At 36.9% G+C, this 22,350-nt stretch overlaps 1 protein-coding gene across 1 annotated transcript in view; it reads left to right on the forward strand.

The window, feature by feature from the left end:
- CSRNP3 (cysteine and serine rich nuclear protein 3) overlaps positions 1-22,350 on the forward strand; it is a 105,254-nt gene that overhangs the window by 62,390 nt on the left and 20,514 nt on the right. Inside the window, exon 3 of the mRNA XM_040229261.1 lies at positions 14,039-14,298. Within this exon, the coding sequence (XP_040085195.1) occupies positions 14,039-14,298 (260 nt within the window). The remainder of the gene's footprint in view (positions 1-14,038; positions 14,299-22,350) is intronic.

The following is a 22,350-nucleotide window of genomic DNA, read 5'->3' on the forward strand; positions in this document are numbered from 1 at the left end:
AAGATGCTCGTTCTGCTTCTGGTACTGTGAATAATGAAATAGTTTGTTTCTGACCCAGAAACTCGTGTTTTTGCGAAATATTAAGAGGACAACTCTTTAGTTGCAGAGTCAAATTGTCCCAGACAAGATAAATAGCTGCCTTCTCTCAAATTACATAGGAGCCTATATTGTATCAGTTCTGCCTGGCTCTCATATTTCAATAAAAATTCAAAATTCTCCTTGCTTGCTTCTGCAGTTTGTCTCAGGAACTCGACAACCATGGCTTTTACTTTCATTTCTACCAACCACAAAAAGAGGAAAATTAGATGTCTTAGAACATGGCTGTATATCATAAAATTCCATAGGAAATTAATGAATCTTGTGTGATATGATTTTATTTTTACAGGATAGTCATGACTCTAAGGCAAAGATAATAATTTAAATACCAAGAGACAGAATTGTTTTGTAGATCTATCACTAGTGAACTGCTAAAGGCAAAAAGTTCAGTCTTGTTTTTGCTAGAGGTCAGTACCAATTAGTGATGTTTTATCAGCAGGATTTCTCTTTCAAAACTGTTTTATAATGTTCAGGTAACTCCGCTACTAGTTACTTGCTTTTTAAGAGATGGGTTTATCAGCTCATTATTAATGGATTATTTAGAGGTTTATTATGGTGCCAGGGTTTTTGTTTTTATGTCTGATCTATTGAAATGGAAAATATAGCATATTTCAAATGGTTTGTAATACAAAAATTATGTGTACCCTGAAGCCATGAAGGCAAGGGGTCCTCTCTTGAGTATATTATGTTTTTTATTGAAGAGTACCTTCAGAAAATAAAGTGACTAGAAACTAAGAAGGAAGGAAGACCCTGACCATGAGGCTTTGGGGGAAAACTGTCAAATGCCATCTTATCATCTAAAATTAAGGAAAGTGTATTCAGGAAATGTATACGTTTACATACTTACCTCATAGCTCGGTTATTCATTCATCTCATTTGGTTACACAAACATTTATCAAGTGAGTCCTCAGTGCCTGGCTGTGTGCTGTCCCCTGAGGGCTCTTTAGGGAGCAAAATGACCTCCTTGCCCACTGGGTGTTTACCAGGCAGTGGAGGAGAAACACACCCTCATATTATCTATACCAAGTCAGGGGTGTTCTGGAAATGTGTAGGAAGGGCACATACCACATATTAGGGATTCTATGAAAGGCTTCTTAAAGTTGACATTTGAGCTGAATCTCAGCTAATTTTTCTATTAATAGTAGATACGGTGCGGCAATTTTATGCCAAACATGATGCTTTAAGCAGTTTCCTTATTTGTAGCTTTTAAAAGTGTTAAAACAGACAATGAGAGGATTATGAGAAGTTGAAGCATATGCTCAGTCAACAAAAAACTATTTTTGGAGAAAACCCATGAACTTTTTCTTTTGTTTTTCTTTCTTTCTTTTTGATGTTTACAACCCTCCCAAATCTTTCGTTGACAGCCAGGAAACAGAAGGTACCACAGTAACCCCAGCTGCCCCACTCCCAGCTGCCTTCCCAGACTCCGTTTTAATCCCAACTCTGCAGCCCTAGATCTTTTTTAAATTTAGAATGTCTGACATATGGAGCCAGTAATACAGCATTGATGAATTTCTTCCTTTTATGTTTTTTTTTAATGATTTCGATTTTTGTTTGGGGTGAGTATAGTAAAGGCTTTTTAGGTTAAGGATATAAAAAAGAAATGTGCTTTCAGATTTCCTCATTCTTAGCAAAGTTCAAGTGCATTACCTTTGACCCAGTCCTCTCCAGAATGACTTGATCTTAGTTGCTCTTGTTATTTTTGAGGATTTTGTTTCATTTTGTTGTTGTTGTTGTTCAGTGATGCTCTGACCTGGATTATCATGATATATTAGGCTTGATGGGCCTACATTGTTGGGCCAGATGAGATACAGTGTGGGGAAGTCGTTGAGCAGGTGGGAAGTGCTGTTTAATCCTTCTAACAGGGGAGGCTCATGGTGGTACTGAGAAAATGTAAAAAGCAGCAAAACAGGTTAGTAGAGCCAAAGAATAGCAAATATCTCCTTCTGTCATTGTGTGAGCATTTTAATCAAATGGCCTGCCTCATGCAGCTTTATTTTGCATTGAGATATTCCATGTCCCCCAAATATTTCTCAGATGGTGGTAATGAATTGCATTGCCCTCTCAGTTGTAAGAGCGCGGGTATTCTGCTGTGGAGCCATATGGTTCCCATTTATTTTAATGTGTCTTTGACATCAGGAGAATTGCTGAGACAGCAGAGGAAAGTGCTTACAACTTGGACTGCAGCCAGAGCTGCGAATATTTATGTTTAGTGACGACTACCTTTTTTTCCCAGCAAAAAACGATATGGTCCTAAGATGGTATACATGTTGAGATTTTAATAAAATGAGAGTTTATATATTTTGGAAATATTTGTTACTTTAATAGCAGTGAAATGTATTTCTTAAGCATGTAGTTTTAGGGTTTAATTGCACATATGAGAGATTAAGGAAACAAGCTGGGAAGTAGGTGGTATTTATTTTCTCACTGATAATAAAGGAACACACTTTTTGTTTGGTGTAACAGCATCACCAAGTTAGTAGTCTGCATATGTAATGCTTTCCATCTGTGATTCTTAAGGTTTTTTACAAAGGTAATATTTCTGATAATACTCCTGAGGTAAACATAATTCAGAAAAGACTAACGGAGGGATTGAAAAATGCAGGTGCCCCTTAATTTAATCTGTATAATGGAAGTCAGCAAATTTAGAATTCAGATTTTGAATTAAGTACATTATCTAACAATTTATTGTTTTCCAAGTATAAGGATAGGATAATACTTTCTCTAATTCATTAGTGATAAGGTATGCTTACAATAAAGAAGCATTCTTTAAAAAATGAGATGACAAAGACCTCCGTAATAATCAATGTTCCATAATGTTAATATCATCTCTATAGAAATCTTAGATTCTCTGGAAAATTATTATGTTATCTAAAGGAAAATACATACTGTTAACAGAGAAAAGTGGTGACAACATTGATCAGTTTCTGTGAAATTGTTCTCACTAGAAATAAAGTCAGATGGCCAGTTGAATATATGGAACAGGGAAAAAATTTCTGAACTTTCAGTTGTTTGAGACAGAACTGAACAGAATGCAGGTTCTAAATTTAGCAAAACATTTTAATATTATATTGTCTTTCAATATCTTGCTAAAGGATTTTAATATATAAACTTTATTTAAGTGATATGTTATATAAACACACTATTTATCATATAAAGACCAGAAGGAAGACTTCATTTCAAATATAGAATTAGAATCCCAAGATTCATGATACCTAGTACTATAAATTTGATGGATGAATTGATGAAAAAGGAAAATTAGATTGAAACTTGGTTGATCGTTCAGCTAATGGTACTATTTTAATCAATGGTTTAATCTAAATTTGTTTTAGTTTAACAGTTCACTATTCCCAGTATTAATTGCATTTGATGTTGATGGATAGGGCTTTCTAAGTCACTTTGCATTTTCAATGGGCATCAATTTAATATAAGCAGTGAAAGGGTTAGTGCTAAGTCATCTATAAAGATTAAAGATAAGGGAGAACATGATTTCTTTTTAAAATTTTTGTTCTTTCAATTAAAAAAAAACTATATTGGAGTATAGTTGATTTACAGTGTTGTATTAGTTACAGGTGTACAGCAAAGTGAATTAGTTATAAACTAATATCAATTGTTTTTCAGATTTTTTCCCCATATAGTTTATTACAGAATACTGAGTAGAATTCCCTGTGCTATACAGTAGGTCCTTATTTGTTTCTTTCAGTTTTTTAATTTCAAATTTATAACTTCAAAATACAGCATTTATTCCTTTTGTTCTAATAAGTATGAGAATAAAATGACCCCCTCCCTATTTTTTTAGATAACTCACAAGAATTAGGGGGAAAGTGCAGAGGGCATTTTTAATAAATTCAAATGTATGAATAAAAAAGAGCTAGTTCTGAAAAATGACCACTCTTTGTGAGTTAATCATCATAATTATTTATGACATCAAAGCTGGAAGGTCAAAGTTCTCAATTTTTATTTGCAGCTTTCTAAATATATATCAAAATCCTGGACAATAAACTTTATTTTTTTTCAAGCAGAGAATTGCAAGTAGATGATTACACTATTAAGCCACCTTCTCTAATGTCAAATTCAGCTTGCGGTGTGCTGAGCGGCCTGGGCTGTAGCTGTCAAGAGACGGGAGAGAGCTGCCTCCCTGCGCGCCGATCTCTAGCTTGCTTGTGTGGACGGAGCTGACAGACTGGCTGGATGACGACGTGACGCGCATGCTCATTGTCCAAAACAAAGCGTTGGTCGTCCAGCCTGAAGGGGCAACTTTTTATATTATTTCTGGTTTCTTGTTCAATTTTTTGCTTAAATGCGTATGCAGTATTTGTACGTCTTGATAGAAAATTTATTATCACATAGTCTTATGTGAGAGGGTGTTTTCTTTTGTTTTGTTTTTGTAAAACTAACGATTTAAACAAAAGGGTTTCATCTTGAGTGATTTCCACCCAGAAGCTTCAATGCACCAAAGACGTTATTAGTCTTCAGAGTAATCCATTGTGAATATTTTCAACCTGTTACTAGGATGGAAAATACTTAGGGCTAAATGGTTAAACTACCTAATCTTGTCTGTGAATTATAAACCTATTTCTCCTCTACAGAAGGACTGACATCAGAATGCTGACTGGTTCTTATGTATGTTTATCATACTTTATATTCTCCAGTTGGTTTGCCGCGTTACTAGAACATAAATTGGTTGGTTGGTTGGAGATGGGGAAGAATGGCATTTAGGGGCTGGAGAGACAGATGTGCTGCAGTTTGAAAAGCAGTTAGAGCTACCATTCATACTACAGGGAACCAGAAACAAACCGGGACTTGGTATCTCAAGCATCACTTCAAGTGGGAGCTACTCTTCCTTGATTTTTATTTTTGAATGCTGCTTTCATAGAAATAAGGGCATAGTAAAAGAAAAAAATCCCTAATTTGATAGGTCCTGACATTTTCTTACATTTACCAACTTTGTCTCCATTCTGATGGCCTTTTGGGAAATGCAAAGCACTTCAATTCCAAAACATTGGGAATATCCCAGTATTGTCTCTAACAGATCCAGTGTTTTGAAAAGTCTTTCATGATTGTTTTTGCATATGGTATATCTTTCATGAAGTGAAAGTGTTATTCGCTCAGTCCTGTCCGACTTTTTGTGACCCCATGGACTGTAGCCCACCAGGCTCCTCTGTCCATGGGGATTCTCCAGGTAAGAATACTGAAGTGGGTTGCCATGCCTCCTCCAGGGGATCTCCCCAATCCAGGGATCGAACCCGTGTCTCCTGCATCCCAGGCAGATTCTTTACTGCTTGAGCCACCAAGGAAGGTGTATATCTTTCATCACTGAATATAAAATAACATCCTGAGTATAACATACTATTGATTTGGCCACCACTTTTTTTTATATACTTCAGGTAATTTGAATTCCGTTCACAGTTGGAAGGAAAATACTCCCAAATAGTCTTTACTTTCATTTGCCTCTCATTTATCCATGCCTTAAGACATTTCCTTTTATTAGTCTTTTGGAATTGTTCCCACTTGAAAGATTTATTACTTCCCTAAATACCTTACTTGAGCAAAATAACAAAACAAACAAACAAAAAAACCCACAAAAATACAACTGTGGTAAGTAGATTTGAGAAACTTGAGAATGTGACATAAAAGAATGAAAGGGAACAATTAGAACAAGGAAGAATTACTTTTGACAGAAAACTTGCTTCATTTTCAAAGGAACTACTCCTGTTTTGCTTGGTTGCTAGCTTCATTTCACGCCTTACCTGTGATTAAGCTCTGAGACCATATGTGAGACACCATGATCAAGACGGGCCGATCTTGACAATTGTGTCAAGCTGGAGAAGATGTGAAAATATGATCACAGGAGATTTGTAGAAGTCCCTTGGATAGATTGAGGACATATATTTTTAAAAATCTTAATAACTTTAACCATTGGAAGTTGATTTAATATCTAAGCTGTTATTGTTAATTCTATGCAAAATATTTTCTGATGACAATGGGGTTTTTGTTTGAAAATTAGGTTTCATGACTTCATAACTGATATGATCTTGATTTGTTCTTCAAAAGGTGAGAAACAACATACTTTCAGAGCCCCTGATTAACTTGGCCTGTATAATTTAAGAAAACAAGTTTTTATTACCCAGGATTTACCTGGATAAACTAATTTCAACAATCTCACTTTGCTTCTACTAAATTCCATCCCACTCCTACAACAAAGAAAAATAAACTCAATATTGACTTACAAATCATCTGGTATTTTCCTTTTGAATATACTGCATAGGAGAAAGAAGTATACTATTAACTTCATCAGACCCAAATGATAAAATATTATTTTCCACAATTTTCCCCTTGTTTAACATCAGACTGGACCAAAAACTCTCAACCTCCATGTGGCAACTTCAGAGCCAAAATACATAGTTCTGTTTACTGCTGTCTGCCTTTCCACCTCTATCTGGACTTTGCTGATAGTTGTTGACACTAAAAGAGCCAAATGTGCATTAAGAGAGTAACTGAATTACTCCTCAAGCACTGGCCCCAGAATGATTGTGCTATAGTGGAATCAATGATCCAGAATCTTGTCTTCAGTTTTATAGGTTCAGACACACGATGGTCTCTGTGCATACAGAGAGGGCAATCTCAGATGCAATGACACACACATTCACAAATGTCTGAAGTATAAACCAGAAAGCAAATTTGATTATTTTCAGCAAGAAATAGAATTGACAAGTCAATCAGATAGTCTTGTTGACTTTTGAAGTTATATTCCAATGTGAATGAACAGGTTGGTTTATGCGTGTCGAAATGGAGCAAGGTTGGTTGCATTTTCTTAGAGCCTGATGTGAGGCAGCTTTGATTTCTTGATATACTCATCTTCTCTGTAGGATCAGAATATTCACTTAGCTTTGGCTTCCATTTTTTAAACATGTATTTTATTGAAGTATCGCTGATTTACAATGCTGTGTTTATTTCTGCTATATAACAAAGTGATTCAGTTATACATAAATATATTCTTTTTCATATTATTTTGCATTATGGTTTATCACAGGATATTGAATATAGCTCCCTCTGCTATATAGTAGGACTTTTGTTGTTTATTCATTCTATATATAATAGTTTGCATCTGCTAATCCCAAATGGCTTCCATTTTTAATCCACTCTGAGCATGAACTCTTTATATAAATGTATGGTATAACTTATTTTATTTTATCTACTTACTTTCTCACCCTGGCATTGTGAATTAATTTCTCAACTCTCTTCTTCATTCATTTTTAAAAGCATTTTAAAGATGAGTAGCTTCTGCAGATAGCTAATGCTGGTTACTCTGTGCTGTTTATTTAATTTACAAGGATCAATGTTATCTCCATAATATGTGATGATTGTACAGCAATACCAGTATACCCTGATGTTATAGCCATAATGGTGGTCCCAAGAGCCGTGTCCTGGTTGGGACAAATAATACAGCTGCACTTAGACACTTCTGCTGCAGGATGGTAACTGAATGAGATAAAAGAAGAGGAGCTAGAAGGCAGCAAAAAATTAGCATTGCATATGAAAACAGACGAGTCATTTTTCAAAGCAGTAATGAACGCCACCTTCTCCATTTTTTTTTTCTTGCTCTTGACCTTGCAGTAATAAAATGAACCCTGAACTCTGTAGAGATACAATGTTGAGTTCAATTATCCTATAAAGGGCACAGATTACTAGGTAGGTGTAGCATCGAGGTTTCAGATTCCCTATGGCAGATGTGCTGGGTGGATTTCATCTGTTTTTCTCAGGTTTGAAAAACAGACTCTTTTTTGATAAATTCATTCTGTGATTGTTAGTCAAATTGGTTCTGGAGGGAAGAGACAGCCCACAAGGGCCTGTTCTAGGGCTCCAGTTCAATCATCAGAAGAGAGACATGAGTGCCTCCTAAGTTTAGGAAAGCCACATTTAAAGTATTCCTCATAAGGCTAATCTTACAACATCTCAAAGCCTTCCTTTAAAATGTATTCTATAGGCTTTTTGATCATATTTCTACAGTGCTACTTATAAAATGCAAATGCTGAAACAAGTATAAGCACGTTTGAATTATAAGCTGTAGTGGATAGGAAAAAGCATACGTCCACGTGCACTGTGACAGTGTTAGAAATGCCAAGAGCCCAGGTGAAGGGCTTCTACTCTCTGCCACTGTTGTCTTTTTCCAAGCCTTGGAAAATCATCTCTTAACAGTTTTCTGGGGAAAGTATAATGTGGCATTTTGTGAAAGGATGGTACAGTAGATTCATCCAAAAGGTGGAATTCTTTTATCAACTAAAAATGCAGGTACAAAATCTTAATAAAAATTTCTAAAGGAAACTCATGTAGAGTACTATGAATTATCTAAAAGACAAGTAAGAAAATTATCAGATGTGTTTATAATAATTATTTTAAATGAGTACATTAAAATATTTTTATTTTATTTGTAAATTATGGCCTTGAAAGATAGTATTTTCAGGGCATCATTTTTATGATGTGAAGAGCAAAAATAAGTTCAAGATTATCACCCAAAAAGCAGAGGCTCTAGCCTGCTGTAAGGTGGTGATGGATGAGGTTGTCGGATCAGGTAGCAAATTACTGGGCAGATGGTTGAATTTTGCTTTCTATGGTGAAATCTTTTACATTTTGACAGATTCTTCTTTGTTCTGAGATGATTTAAACCTACAGTTATGAAGCAGATCAGAGCTTTTAAATCTAAGTTGAAAATTGTCACTACTGCCAGGAGTACAAGTATGTTGCCGTGAACATGTACATAGATGACTAGAAAAGATAAATGGAAAAATTACATACATGCTAGAAGCATTTGCTCCCTGGCAATCTCTTCTAGAGAAGTAAAGCATTAATGAGGAGGAAAAGTTGAGATAGCTAAATTCTTGCCAAATGTCTTATTTCTTTTACTCTGTTTGAGTCTATTTATTCTGAGTTTCTCATCACTGGAAATGAAAGCTCCATGTGGGCAGGGATCACATATGTCTTTTCCACCAATATATCCAATCATTTAGAAAGTGCCTGGGAAAACTACTGGTTTATATTTATTAAATATATAAATCCTCAAAATGATATGTATCACAGCAACCTCTCTATTTGGCTTGAAGGTTTTATAAGGAGAAAATGAGACAACTGAACTTGGAAGTTCATTCTATTCCCTTAGAAGCATCAGTTCAGTTCAGTCGCTCAGTCGTGCCCGACTCCTTGCGACCCCATGAACTGCAGCACGCCAGGCCTCCCTGTCCGTCACCAACTCCTGGAGTTCACTCAGATTCACGTCCATCGAGTCAGTGATGCCATCCAGCCATCTCATCCTCTGTCGTCCCCTTCTCCTCCTGCCCCCAATTCCTCCCAGCATCAGAGTCTTTTCCAGTGAGTCAATTCTTCCCATGAGGTGGCCAAAGTACTGGAGTTTCAGCTTTAGCATCATTCCTTCCAAAGAAATCCCAGGGTTGATCTCCTTCAGAATGGACTGGTTGGATCTCCTTGCAGTCCAAGGGACTCTCAAGAGTCTTCTCCAACACCACAGTTCAAAAGCATCAATTCTTTGGCGCTCAGCCTTCTTCATAGTCCAACTCACATCTATACATGACCACTGGAAAAACCATAGCCTTCACTAGACGGACCTTTGTTGGCAAAGTAATGTCTCTGCTTTTGAATATGCTATCTAGGTTGGTCATAACTTTTCTTCCAAGGAGTAAGCATCTTTTAATTTCATGGCTGCAGTCACCATCTGCAGTGATTTTGGAGCCCCCAAAAATAAAGTCTGACACTGTTTCCACTGTTTCCCCATCTATTTCCCATGAAGTGATGGGACCAGATGCCATGACCTTCATTTTCTAAATGTTGAGCTTTTTTTTTTTTTAAAAGAAAAAAAAAAAAGAAACACTTTTATTTTCCACAAGGAAGAGCAATAGGAAAAATTAAATCATTTCCCACATGTTGTTTTCTTAAAACAGCCTACAAGGACATATTTAGCACCAAATTAAAAAGAAGAAAAAAAGAGAATTACAAACAGCCATAGAATATAATCTATAAAGCAAACATTTAATATTGCATTTCGTTTTGCTAACATTTTGGATTTTACTTTTCCTAATTGAAAAATCAGGAATCTATCTTTGAATACTGGAATACACCTGTGAAGCTCATATCTTGTATCAGGAATTGACCAATATTTAGAAAAGAGCAATGCCTCTAAGTAAGAAAGTAAAGGAATAATGGGGGAAATAAAACTTTATTTGATAAAGTTTTATATATTTAAAATTGTATCACATTTTGTGACCCAGTGCCAATTATTAGAATATTGGTCATTCCTTCCTCATGTGTTATTTATAAGAGTATATGGTGATAAGTATTCCAACGCTATGCATATCAACAATTGTTCCCTAGTCAGTTAGACATAAGAAGAGAGAAAAGAAAAGGGATTTTCTGACAATCCCCCCCACCCCCAACAAAAATAAAACCACCAAATGCCCTTTATGCCAAATATTCCATTAGCTTCTTTTGAGGGGGACATTCACAAAATGATTTAACAACAATAAAAAAATATGCACCCCCATTTCCTTATTATCTAGTATTAATTTGCTACGGGAGCCCAAACCCTTTAACCGAATCACTTAAAACGTGATTCATTTTTACATGGGCTTTCTTCACCCTGTCAGCATTTTTCAAACATGAATTGTCTTCCATGTTTTCTTAAAGGCCACTTATGGAAAAGCCTGTTTGTTTTGTATGAAGCTTTAAGACAGTATTTAACCAGGTCAAGCACCAAGCCAGAGTTACTATTATTTTCAGCCACTTTATTAACTGTGGGATTAAATGGCAGGATATAAGACCCATTTCACACATATGTTGCAACATCAGAGATGCTGATTTTCATTAAAAAAAAAAAAAATCAGAGCTGAAATCCTTCTAAAATAAAGACATTCAGTACACTTGGTACCTTGGAAAATGCAGTTTTAAGGGTCTTCATGAATGCTGGTATATTTATGAGCTAACTGTAAATTATCTTTCATACAAGCTGTAATTTAGTGATGTAATCATTCTTCATAACTATGTACTCAAAGTGAATGATTTCTCTCGTTTAGCAAAATCTTCTTTAGGTTATGGAAAAACATACTTTTGTTAAAAAAAAAAAAACCAAAAATATAACTATTTCAACAAATATTCTAGTATTTATAATTTTGACATTCTATACTTTTATAATATACTGGGGCTTTCAAGCTGTGAAGCTTGAGGACAGGAAATGTATAAAATGAGCTCTCTCATAATCTGAACATCCATATTCCTGCTCATGAAAATACCTTGCACCAGCAAAAATGATTTCCAACATATGTGTTTTGGAGGTAATTAAGTAACTCTGTATAAAAATAAATGCACTTTCTCCTCCTTTCCAGTGACCAGAAAACTTCTATACTTTTAAAGTAATAATAAAAAATAACAATAATTTGTAAGAGCAACAGCCCTTAACTCTTTGCTGGTGCCTGCCATACTGCCTTTCTTGACTCCATTCTCAGTTCTGCTAGCTTCTTCTTATATGTAATGATAAAAAGGGAATGCGGGTGGGTTATCACTTTTGTGTATGTCCCTTTTCCAAATTTCCCTCTCCAAAAAGCCAACCAAACAAACATAAAAATAACTCAACAGTGCAACAAAACACAAATAGCATTCCAACAGTTTGGCAAGTGATGCGTTCACCTGAGATTAAGTGATTTTAGGCAGTCAATAACAAAATGCTGCTTTGCTGTAATAGTAGAAAGGCAACAAATTCTTAACAGAAACCAAGAAGGTATACAATCTTGACAAAGTCTATTAGCTTCCTCTTCTTATCTTTTCCCACATATCTGTTGCTTATCTACCACAGTAGGCTCCAACTTTTTCACTCTCTTCTTTCACTGTCATCAACAGGCTTTTTAGTTCCTCTTCACTTTCTGCCATACGGGTGGTGTCATCTGCATATCTAAGGTGATTGATATTTCTCCCAGCTATCTTGATTCCAGCTTGTGTTTCTTCCAGCCCAGCGTTTCTCATGATGTACTCTGCATATAAGTTAAATAAGCAGAGTGACAATATACAGTCTTGACGTACTCCTTTTCCTATTTGGAACCAGTTTGTTGTTCCATGTCCAGTTCGAACTGTTGCTTCCTGACCTGCATATAGGTTTCTCAAGAAGTGGGTCAGGTGGTCTGGTGTTCCCATCTCTTTCAGAATTTTTCACAGTTTATTGTGATCCACACAGTCAAAGTCTTTGGCATAGTCAATAAAGCAGAAATAGATGTTTTTCTGGAACTCTCTTGCTTTTTCCATGATCCAGCGGATGTTGTGAATCTGATCTCTGGTTCCTCTGCCTTTTCTAAAACCAGCTTGAACATCTGGAAGTTCATAGTTCACGTATTGCTGAAGCCTGGCTTGGAGAATTTTGAGCATTACTTTACTAGCGTATGAGATGAGTGCAATTGTGTGGTAGTTTGAGCATTCTTTGGCATTGCCTTTCTTTGGGATTGGAATGAAAACTGACCTTTTCCAGTCCTGTGGCCACTGCTGAGTTTTCCAAATTTGCTGGCATATTGAATGCAGCACTTTCACAGCATCATCTTTCAGGATTTGAAATAGCTCAACTGGAATTCCATCACCTCCACTAGCTTTGTTCGTAGTGATGCTATCTAAGGCCCACTTGACTTCACATTCCAGGATGTCTGACTCTAGGTGAAGCATATTTTTATATAAACCCAAAGTGCTCCTGTAGTTACTTTTATTTCATTGTTTATACAGTCTTACAAATAAAAATCATCTTTGGAGTCTGCAGCAATTGACATCTCCCAGAAGCAGTGTGGCACCAAATCTTAGCCTTGTTCATTTTCCTTAGCTTGATCCCAGCTTTCTACAGTGACCTGATGGCTAAAAGACTGGGTTCTAGAATAATGAATCCCATTTTCATTGCTAGTTATATGACCTTGGCCACATCATTTAACCTTTTGTGGATTGTTTTCCTCAGAATGGAGGCTTGGCTTATTCTAACTCAAGCAGTCATAAGAATAAAATGAGATAATTCATGCATAGTCCTTTGCCTCGTTCTTGGAACAGTCCATAAATGTTAGCTGATATATATATATATATAAAACATCGAGGGGTTCATTGTTTCTTTTTGTTTCATTGAAAGAAATCACTCAAATTCTATAAGACTGGGTTACTTCACAACAAAATAAACAGACTGGCACATCTTCCAACTTCAAAAGGTCAATGTGTAACTCTCTTTCTCTCAACTACAGAGTTCATCTCAACCTTCCATGGTGCTCTCTGCATCTTGATGTCTCTGTAACTAATAGTAAAGGTTCTGATATATCTCATGATGTTTTTGATATTCTCAATGTATACTTGGATTAAAGTCCTACTGTCCATAATGTTACTTATTGGTGTTTTCATCAGATGATAACTTGGCTAGATTTAGATTGTAAAAGTGCCTAAATAGTGCCATTGAGCCTTTTTCTATAAATTTTTATTGCATTTTGGAATTTTCTAAAATTTAAAAATAGACATTTCACACCAAGAGCCTTCCATATCAAATGAGAGCCAAAAAGTTTGTAGTATGTGTCTTTTCTGATTATAGTAAAATACAACTCATGTGAAAATCATAAAAGCAAAACTTAAAAGGTGAAGGGAAATGAGAAGTTAAATTCTGCCACTGATTCACAGACTACTGGCAACTTGCCTAAAAGTTTGCTTGGGCTACCATTATAGAGGACTTAAAAGTCTACTTCACCACAGCTAGGAGAAAATCTAAGCAAGGAATGTGAAGTCTGTGCCAATTCTGAGTGACAACATTTTTAGTGTCTCCCAGCCAGAAAGGGTTGACCGTAAATTTAAGATCATCGAGTGGCATTTTGTAATTCATCACCTCATGCGAAAGCTGCTGTGAGGCTGTTCTCTGAGTTGTTTCTTTCCCTTTCAGCTTCCTCCATCCTCAAAAGAGAGAAGCGGCTGAGGACCAAGAATGTACATTTCAGCTGCGTCACTGTGTACTACTTCACCAGGAGGCAGGGCTTCACGAGTGTGCCCAGCCAGGGCGGCAGCACGCTGGGTATGTCCAACCGCCACAACAGCGTGCGCCAGTACACCCTGGGCGAATTTGCCAGAGAGCAGGAGAGGCTCCACCGGGAGATGCTGAGAGAACACCTCAGGGAGGAGAAACTGAATTCTCTAAAACTAAAGGTAAAAAAACCCTTAGAAATGCACCTTTTTTTTTTTTTTGCCAAACCCCCAATCCTTACCTCAATCTGGTTGCATTAACCCATTTTCATATCTAGATCCGCAGGCTAAAATGGGTATTTTCCAAGCAGACTCTCTGCTGAGGCTTTTTAAAGGAAAACAGTATAGTCTCATCACTGAAAACAGGGCAGAAAACTTTCCTGACATTGTTTATTTATTCACTCTATAAATATTTATTTAGGTCATAACCCCTGTGCTTCAGCTGGGACTAACTGCTATGAAAAATAGATGTGCTCCCTTTTCTCCTGGAACTTACATATTAACAGAAAAGAAGAATATTAATCATGTAGACAAAATCACAGCTTCATGAAGTACCATAAAGGGGAGTTGCTAGGTGCTAGGAAAGTATGTAACGAGAATTGATGTGGGCCGGATATCAAGGAGTTTCCTCGAGAGAGTGACGATTGAACTGAAATCTGAACAGGTAACTAGGCAGAAAGGGTTGGTGAGAATCGTTCAGGCAGCAGGGAACGATGAGTTACCTCGTGTCAGGAGGAAGCACGGGAGCACGCAGAGGCAGGTGAGCCTGGAGCAGAGATGGAAGGAGTAGAACGTGATGGGGGTAGGGTTGGGCTTGGTCAGTCTGATTAAGACATTGTTTTTCTCTTCATCCTAATGCCATCAGAAGTCATATAGGAGTTTTAGGCATGGGGTCCACTGGCAGAATAATGTGATATGGTTCATGCTATGGTTTGAGAATGGTTTAGGGGCAGGGGTAGCCGTGTCGGGGGAGCTTATGGAGTCAGACCAGTTAAGAGGCTATTACAATAGTCCAGGAGAGAGATGATGGTAGGTTAGATTACACTGATGGTAGGGGAGATGAAGAGAGATGGACAGAGGGAGTAATTTAGGAAATGAAATCAACAGTCCTTGATGGTGTGTTGGATTTGGAAGGAAAGTGGGGAGCTGTCAAGAATGACTCCTAAAATTCTGGCTTGCAAAACTGAATGGGTTGTGGGTGATAGTACCTTTCTCAATGACAAGAATATGACAAGGAATCCAGGTGATTCTGAGAGGCTTTTGAGTTATTAAAGTGATGTCAGGGAGGGATCCAGGTAGAGATAACTATCATTGTGCCATCTTAGAGATTAAGTGGAGAGAAACACAGCTCAGAAAACCTTTTCCTTGATCAGAGACACTCTTTATATTTGTATTGATCCATCAACTTATCAGCTTATAGTAAATGGCCTCCCATTATTATCTAAGGACAAAGGAAGAAAGACAAAGATTTTTCTTACATAATCCAGGATGCTTAACATAAAGGATCACTGGTTAGGTAGCAGAAACACCATAAGCACACCTGTGTTACCTGTACCTTTAGATGCCAATATGAAGTCAGTTAGCAGAGGTGTGATGTGTGTTTCAAAACACCTGTTTTTAGGTATTTTGCACCTTGTGTATGTGCTTTGTTCCCAGCTGCGCAAGAAGACAATCGCTTAAATGAAGCTAGTTACAACCTAGCCTAAAGCAAGTCTCATAACTCCTTTGGAGGTATTTTTGACACAGTTCATTGAAAGGCCCTTAAGATTTTTTTGGTAACAAGTCACTATTGTTGCTGTTCTTCATGATAGCTTTGAATGTAGCCTAACTTAATAATAATTCTCAGATTTGCTTCTGAAATACACTCTCTGCTTTTCTAACTCACTACAAACCAATTGTAACCCTTACTCAAAAGATGAAGTCATTCTCCAAACTCAAATATTGGGGGAACAATAGTGATGGCTGCCATTCATTAAATGATTTTTTACTTGCCAGGCATTTTATAAACATTATTTAATGTAATCCTGACAAAAACCCACTGGAATAGGTAAATTATGAGACCATGTGTACAACTGAAGATAAGCACAAAGATGTTAACTGGCTCACTCAATAGAAAACTATTATCTTGTTACTTACTATTCTAAAATTAATTGATTATCCCCAATAGGTGTCGGGAAAGACAATCTCTGTACCTATTGGGAGTCATCCCTGTCTGGGGTTTGGTACTCTGTGTGGTGGTTTTTAACAGGTGGGGAACTGTAATTCTATCTGAGAACCAGAAGATTTATTGTGGTGACCTTTGTAGCACACACACAATGACTATTGGGGAAGCTACATACCTTCAGGAACATTCCTCCTTACCAGGCAGTGATGTATTCTGATACTATAATTTGTATTCAGTTACTTCTACCCTTTTATTTTTAGCAAGCTGAAGAAGAAGCAAAAAGAGGCTTCTGTCATTGATTTACTTTTGTCATTGTGCTTAGCGTTGCAAGTTGAAGAGGCAATCTTCCGAGTGGGTGTCATGCCTTGGTTTGTCATTGATAACTTAAAACATGCAACTTTCCATTTTGGTGAAGATACAAACAAAAGGCATTTGGATATCATCACTCCTTTCAAGTGAATGCCAAGCAAAAAGATAATGAATGGGATTCTAAGGTGATCTGATCTAATCCTACTGAAAGTATTCAGAAACTGGGAAACACATTTCACAGAAAACTAATAAAAGATCAAAGCAATGTAAACTCATTGACTGAAAAATCTGAGGGGTATTAATGGAGGAAAATGTATATTAACTTTAATGAGTTTTTAAATATCATTGACTATGTTTGTCTAAGGTTTAGGTATCCAAAATCTAAAATTAGCTATCCAAAAACATTACGGATCCAAAAATTTCAATCAGATACTTGAGATTTCACTTTCAATATGATATTTTCTTTGAAATGTACCTCTGGGATAAGCAACAGAATGTGACTAAATTGATTCCATTTTTTGGCTAAAGAAGCTAGAGAGGGTCAGTAGCAGAGAGAGGGACCCAAAGAAGAAAGGGAGGATTATTAAGGACAAACTTTGCCCCTTAAATTTGGTTTTCCTGGAGATGGTCCTCTGTGGGTGACAGTGAATTGCACATTAAGGGAGGAGAGAGAAGGAACCTCTGATCAAAAAATAAAAATAAAAAAACACTTTGCAAAGCTTTCAGTGTCAAACTTTTTCCAAAGCTTTCACTATGCCAACCAGATAAAACATACCAGGAAACTCAGTGGACTTGGTACTGGTCATTTCCTTCCTAACTCCCTGAGAAACAAAAGCTCCAGGACATAAAGGAGATGTTTTTCTTTCCACTCTACCTGTGTGTCTTTCCAGGGTGTCTCAGGTTCTAAACAGTGAATCAGTTTATACAATGACATCTCCTCCAATGGGGCCTTTTTTTAAAATTAATTTTTTGGCGTATTGTTGCTTTACAACGTTGTGTTAGTTTCAAGTACGCAGCAAAGTGAATCAGCTATATTTATACACATATCTCCTCTTTTCTGGATTTCATTCCCATTTAGGTCACCACAGAGCACTGTGAGTAGAGTTTCCTGAGCTATACTACAGTTTGTCATTAGTTATACATTTTGTACTTAGTATCAATAGTGTATGTATGTCAATCCCAATCTCCCAGCTCATCCTATCCCTCCTTCCTCTCTTGGTTTCCATACATTTGTTCTCTAAGTCTGCGTCTCTATTTGTACTTGCGAATAAAATCATCTATACCATTTTTCTAGATTCCACATACATATATGCATTAATATACAATATTTGTTTTTCTCTTTCTGACTTACTTTACCCTGTATGATAGTCTTGTGTTGTGTGCTTAGTCACTCAGTCATGTCGGACTGTTTGCAACCGCATGGACTGTAGCCCGCCAGGCTCCTCTGTCCATGGGGATTCTCCAGGCAAGAGTGCTGGAGTGGTTGCCATGCCCTCTTCCAGGGGATCTTCCCAACTGATTGAACCCAGGTCTCCTGCATTGCAGGCAGATTCTTTACCATCTGAGCCACCAGGGAAGCCTAAGAATACTGGAGTGGGTAGCCTACCCCTTCTCCAGGGGAACTTCCCGGCCCAGGAATCAAACCGGGATCTCTTGCATTGCAGATGTATTCTTTACCAGCTGAACTACCAGGGAAGCCCACATGACAGTCTTAAGATTAAAGTCTTAAGTAAAAAGAACACAGGCATGTGTTTTAGTGTTTCTTTATAATAAAATACTTCAGAAGCAAAATAAGGATAGAAATTTAGCTTTTCATTGTAAAATGTCTTCTTAGTGATTCATCTCAATCTAATTATGAGTTTGATATATTGAGAAATAATATATATAATTAGATTTGTAGAACGAATCCAATTTTATTTGCGGGGGGGGGAGTTCAAGTGCGCCTTTATTGGTGGTGGTGGTGTTTGTTCCAAACATTGTCTAGAAACAATTAATAGAGAAAGCTTATTGAATAAAGTACATGTTTCTAGAAGAAATAACTAGCTTTAGATTTCTAAATTACAGAGAACAGTTCTTTTTCCCTGTCAAGCCCATTCAGACATGTCATGCTCTTCACAGTAATCATTGCAGTCATCTTAATACTACACATTTTTCCAAATTAAGTACTTAGATTTCATCATCTGCACCACACTGTTGAACAATTACATTAGCTTTTATTCCCATTTCATGTGTATCTGTAAAATCCATTAGGCGGCGGCTTCTATGTTTCAAAAGAAACTTGGCATTGAATTCGCCTCTGGGGTTATATTTTTCTGGATTCTATTACCATGGTATAGGAAATGTAACTTAGTTTTCACAACTTTCACTGGATTCGTTTTCTCAATGTTTTCTCAACCCTGACCGTTCTTCCTCTCCTTTCTAAGGTCAAAGCTATTTCTACATTGTGGGGTTACCATGTATTCCTTGAGTAATGCTTGGTTGTTTGCTCTCTTTCTTCATAAAAAAGAGTTGCCAGATGGTAACTCTTCCTTTAATGAGCAAACTTTAAAATGTCTCTGTCTAAACTTCCTTCACCCAGAGTCTTAGATTTATGACTGTGTTTATTCAGTTAGTAATTAATTACCTGTACAGTATTATAACTCTCCACCTGCACGCCCAGTCTTCCAGCCCTGCCCTCTTGTTTCCTCTCAACAGTTTTATAATTTAACTAATCTTCAAGTAAAATTCCTAAATGCTTTAGGAGATAGAAGCCATTAGAGGTTTGTGAGAGATGACTGATGCCAAGTATCTCTAACCTATAGTTTCCAAACTTAGGGATAGATTTTTAACTATTTCCTCATACTACAGTTCTTACTAGATGGATCAGAGAATGCTGGTCTTGTTGTAAAGTAAATAAATAAATAAATAAATAAACTCCACTTAGTATTTTTAAACTCCATACAGAATTTCTTTGTCAGCCTCTGTAGAGATTACTCAAAAGCTTATATAGGACCGGTACTTTAGAATGCATTGCTCCGACACCAAATGGAAAACAGGGTCTTCCCAAATACTTGCCGTATCATATGCGCAACATATTTTGAGAGGATCAGAGAAAATACACCTAACCAAAGTGGTGCATCCTGAGAGGCTGGGCTTCAGTCCTGAGCAAATGCAATATTTAAGAATCAGTTCCTTCAAAAATGCTGGCATTTTTATTTAAGTGGAAAAATTAAACATATGTAATCAATCTCTACAGTTTTCCTATGCAATAAACAGTGATCTTCTAGTTCAGGAGACATCCATTCAGCTGATTCTTCTCATTAATATTTGGGGTTCACGTTGTGGTGTTCTGGAGTCAGCGTATAAAAATTCATCGCTAGCAAGTGGACAGGACTGACCTCTTCCCCCATGGTAGCTTGAAATCACCAATGATGGGAATAGTTGTACTATGGGACTTGATAAGCACAAAGCAAACACATTAGACAAACACAACAAACTCAACAACAAATTAGAAACAGCCCTCCCTTTTATTTTCTGAGACATAGTTATTAAATATTTACCAGCACACTCTTGGATTTATTTCACTTATTAGCCTCTGCTAAAAGAGACAATGTTTGTCTACACCAGAAGGAAGAATAAAGGAATGTATGGAAAATTTATGGCTTATTTTTTGATATTATCATCTTTTCTGGTGACTTTTGGGATAATATGTAAACCAAGGCCTCGTTGTAAATTCAGGTTGTTGAAATTCTTATCAGCTGACAAAACAGCCAAACATAATGAATCTGGTTCCAAATTGCCACCTACAATTAACAGCTAATGAGCTGAAGACTTATACTGTAAGATCTGACTGAACATCAAAGTGATATGAATGTTTTAGTTTGGTTTCCCAGAGACATTAGCACCCAGACTATTTATTCAACGCATAACATGTAACCAGGAATTCCTCTCATCAAATATATATCCTATGTGTATTTGGGTATACAAATGCAGATATGTATATCCAGCCTCTTATTACACATCTCTGGCAACCAAAGCACATTGCTTTTTTTAAAAAAATGTATTGAAGTATAGTGAAAGTGAAAGTAAAGTCGCTCAGTCGTGTCTGACTCTACGATCCCATGGACTAGCCCACCAGGTTCCTCTGTCCATAGGATTTCCCAGGCAAGAATACTGGAGTGGGTTGCCATTTCCTTCTCCAGGGGATTTTCCCGACCCCAGGATCGAACCTGGGTCTCCGGAATTGCAGGCAGACGTTTTACCCAAGTATAGTTGGTTACACAGAAGAGGAAAGAAGGGGAGGGATAAATTAGGAGGTTGGGATTAACATACATATATATGTATGTTAATTTATATTGTATATTATAATGTATATTTATATATACTACTATATATAAACACACACTGCTTTTTGAGAAAGCCCATTCCATTTTGTAGTGATAATTGTTAGAAAGCTCTTTTTCGTATTGATCAACCTGCTATCATCTAATTATACCTTCTGACCCTGATTCTGGCCTCCAGAGACATAAAATAAATCTTGTTCCTGTTCTCCAAACTCCAAGTATTTGAAAGCAGTCTTGATGGACATGCAACTATTTGACAATAGGTTATATGGGCTCCATGTGTCTCTGTTCTATAGATTTAAACATCCTTAGTTCTTTTCTCTAATGCTCCTGTTTTCCAGACACCTTATAGCCTTGGTTACTTCTGAATATAATGCTGTTTATTAATGTCCACCTCAAAATATGGAACCTGGTGGTGGGGTGGGAGTGAGGCTCATGAGAGAGGGGATATGCATAGACATAAAACTGATTCATGTCATTGTACAGCAGAAACAAACACATTATAAAGCTATTACACTCCAGTTAAAAACTATGGAACTTGATCTGGACATTGCACTCAAGATGGGATTTTTTCAGTACATAGGGATATGTTACATTACCTGCTAACTGAGCTGTAGATACTCTATCCACAGGTATATGCTAAAGGTACAGGAGCTTTTTGGATCTTAATCAGTTTGTTTGTTCATATTATGCTGGTGGTAAGTAAAACAACAACAAAAAGACAGTGAAGCAAACGTGCATATCAGGCCTGGTAAATCAGGTCTGCATCATCATGCAAATTAAAACTTTTTAACATCTCCTGGATAAGAATCCTTTTTAGTACTATACATGGTGTACAGAGAGCAGTCAATAAAATTTTGGTTTTTTTATTTGAATGAACTTGATCTTGTCATCTGAAAAATGTGCTAACCTGCCTTTTAGTTATCCATCCAAGATATTATTTAAAAACTACATTTAACAAGACAGGGCCAAGCTCATGATACCCTCTCAGAGGGTTCTTGTCACCACCCCATGGTGACCTTCATGGAGATTCCTTTCCTGGGTTGGTCTCTATCTACTGCCAATAGGATCTCTAGGCAGCATGTGCCTTATTGGTGGTGCAAAGAGGCTGAGTATCTCTGTTCTTTGAAATATTTTCAGCATTTCAACTAACTAAAATCCATGCATTCAACCATACCCTTATTAATCAGCTGGTATTCCATCCTTCCATGTACAGAACATAAGAAACTTTGTCAGAGAATCTCAAGACTAGATCACTGGTTTTCCAGTTACGTTCCATGGGGTCAAGGCTTTGGATAGATTTCTCACTTTTGTTTGTTTAATAGGTTAAGATTCTGCATGGACTTTAATTTGACAAATGGACATTCTCTCCCTAGTGAGCCCAGGCAAATGTCTTATAGTTACTGTTCCCTGTTCTCACCTGTACAGAGACCATCTTTT

This window comes from Oryx dammah, unplaced genomic scaffold (genome assembly GCF_014754425.2).
Source record: "Oryx dammah isolate SB20612 unplaced genomic scaffold, SCBI_Odam_1.1 HiC_scaffold_27, whole genome shotgun sequence".
In the NCBI taxonomy this organism is placed as follows: Eukaryota; Metazoa; Chordata; class Mammalia; order Artiodactyla; family Bovidae; genus Oryx; species Oryx dammah.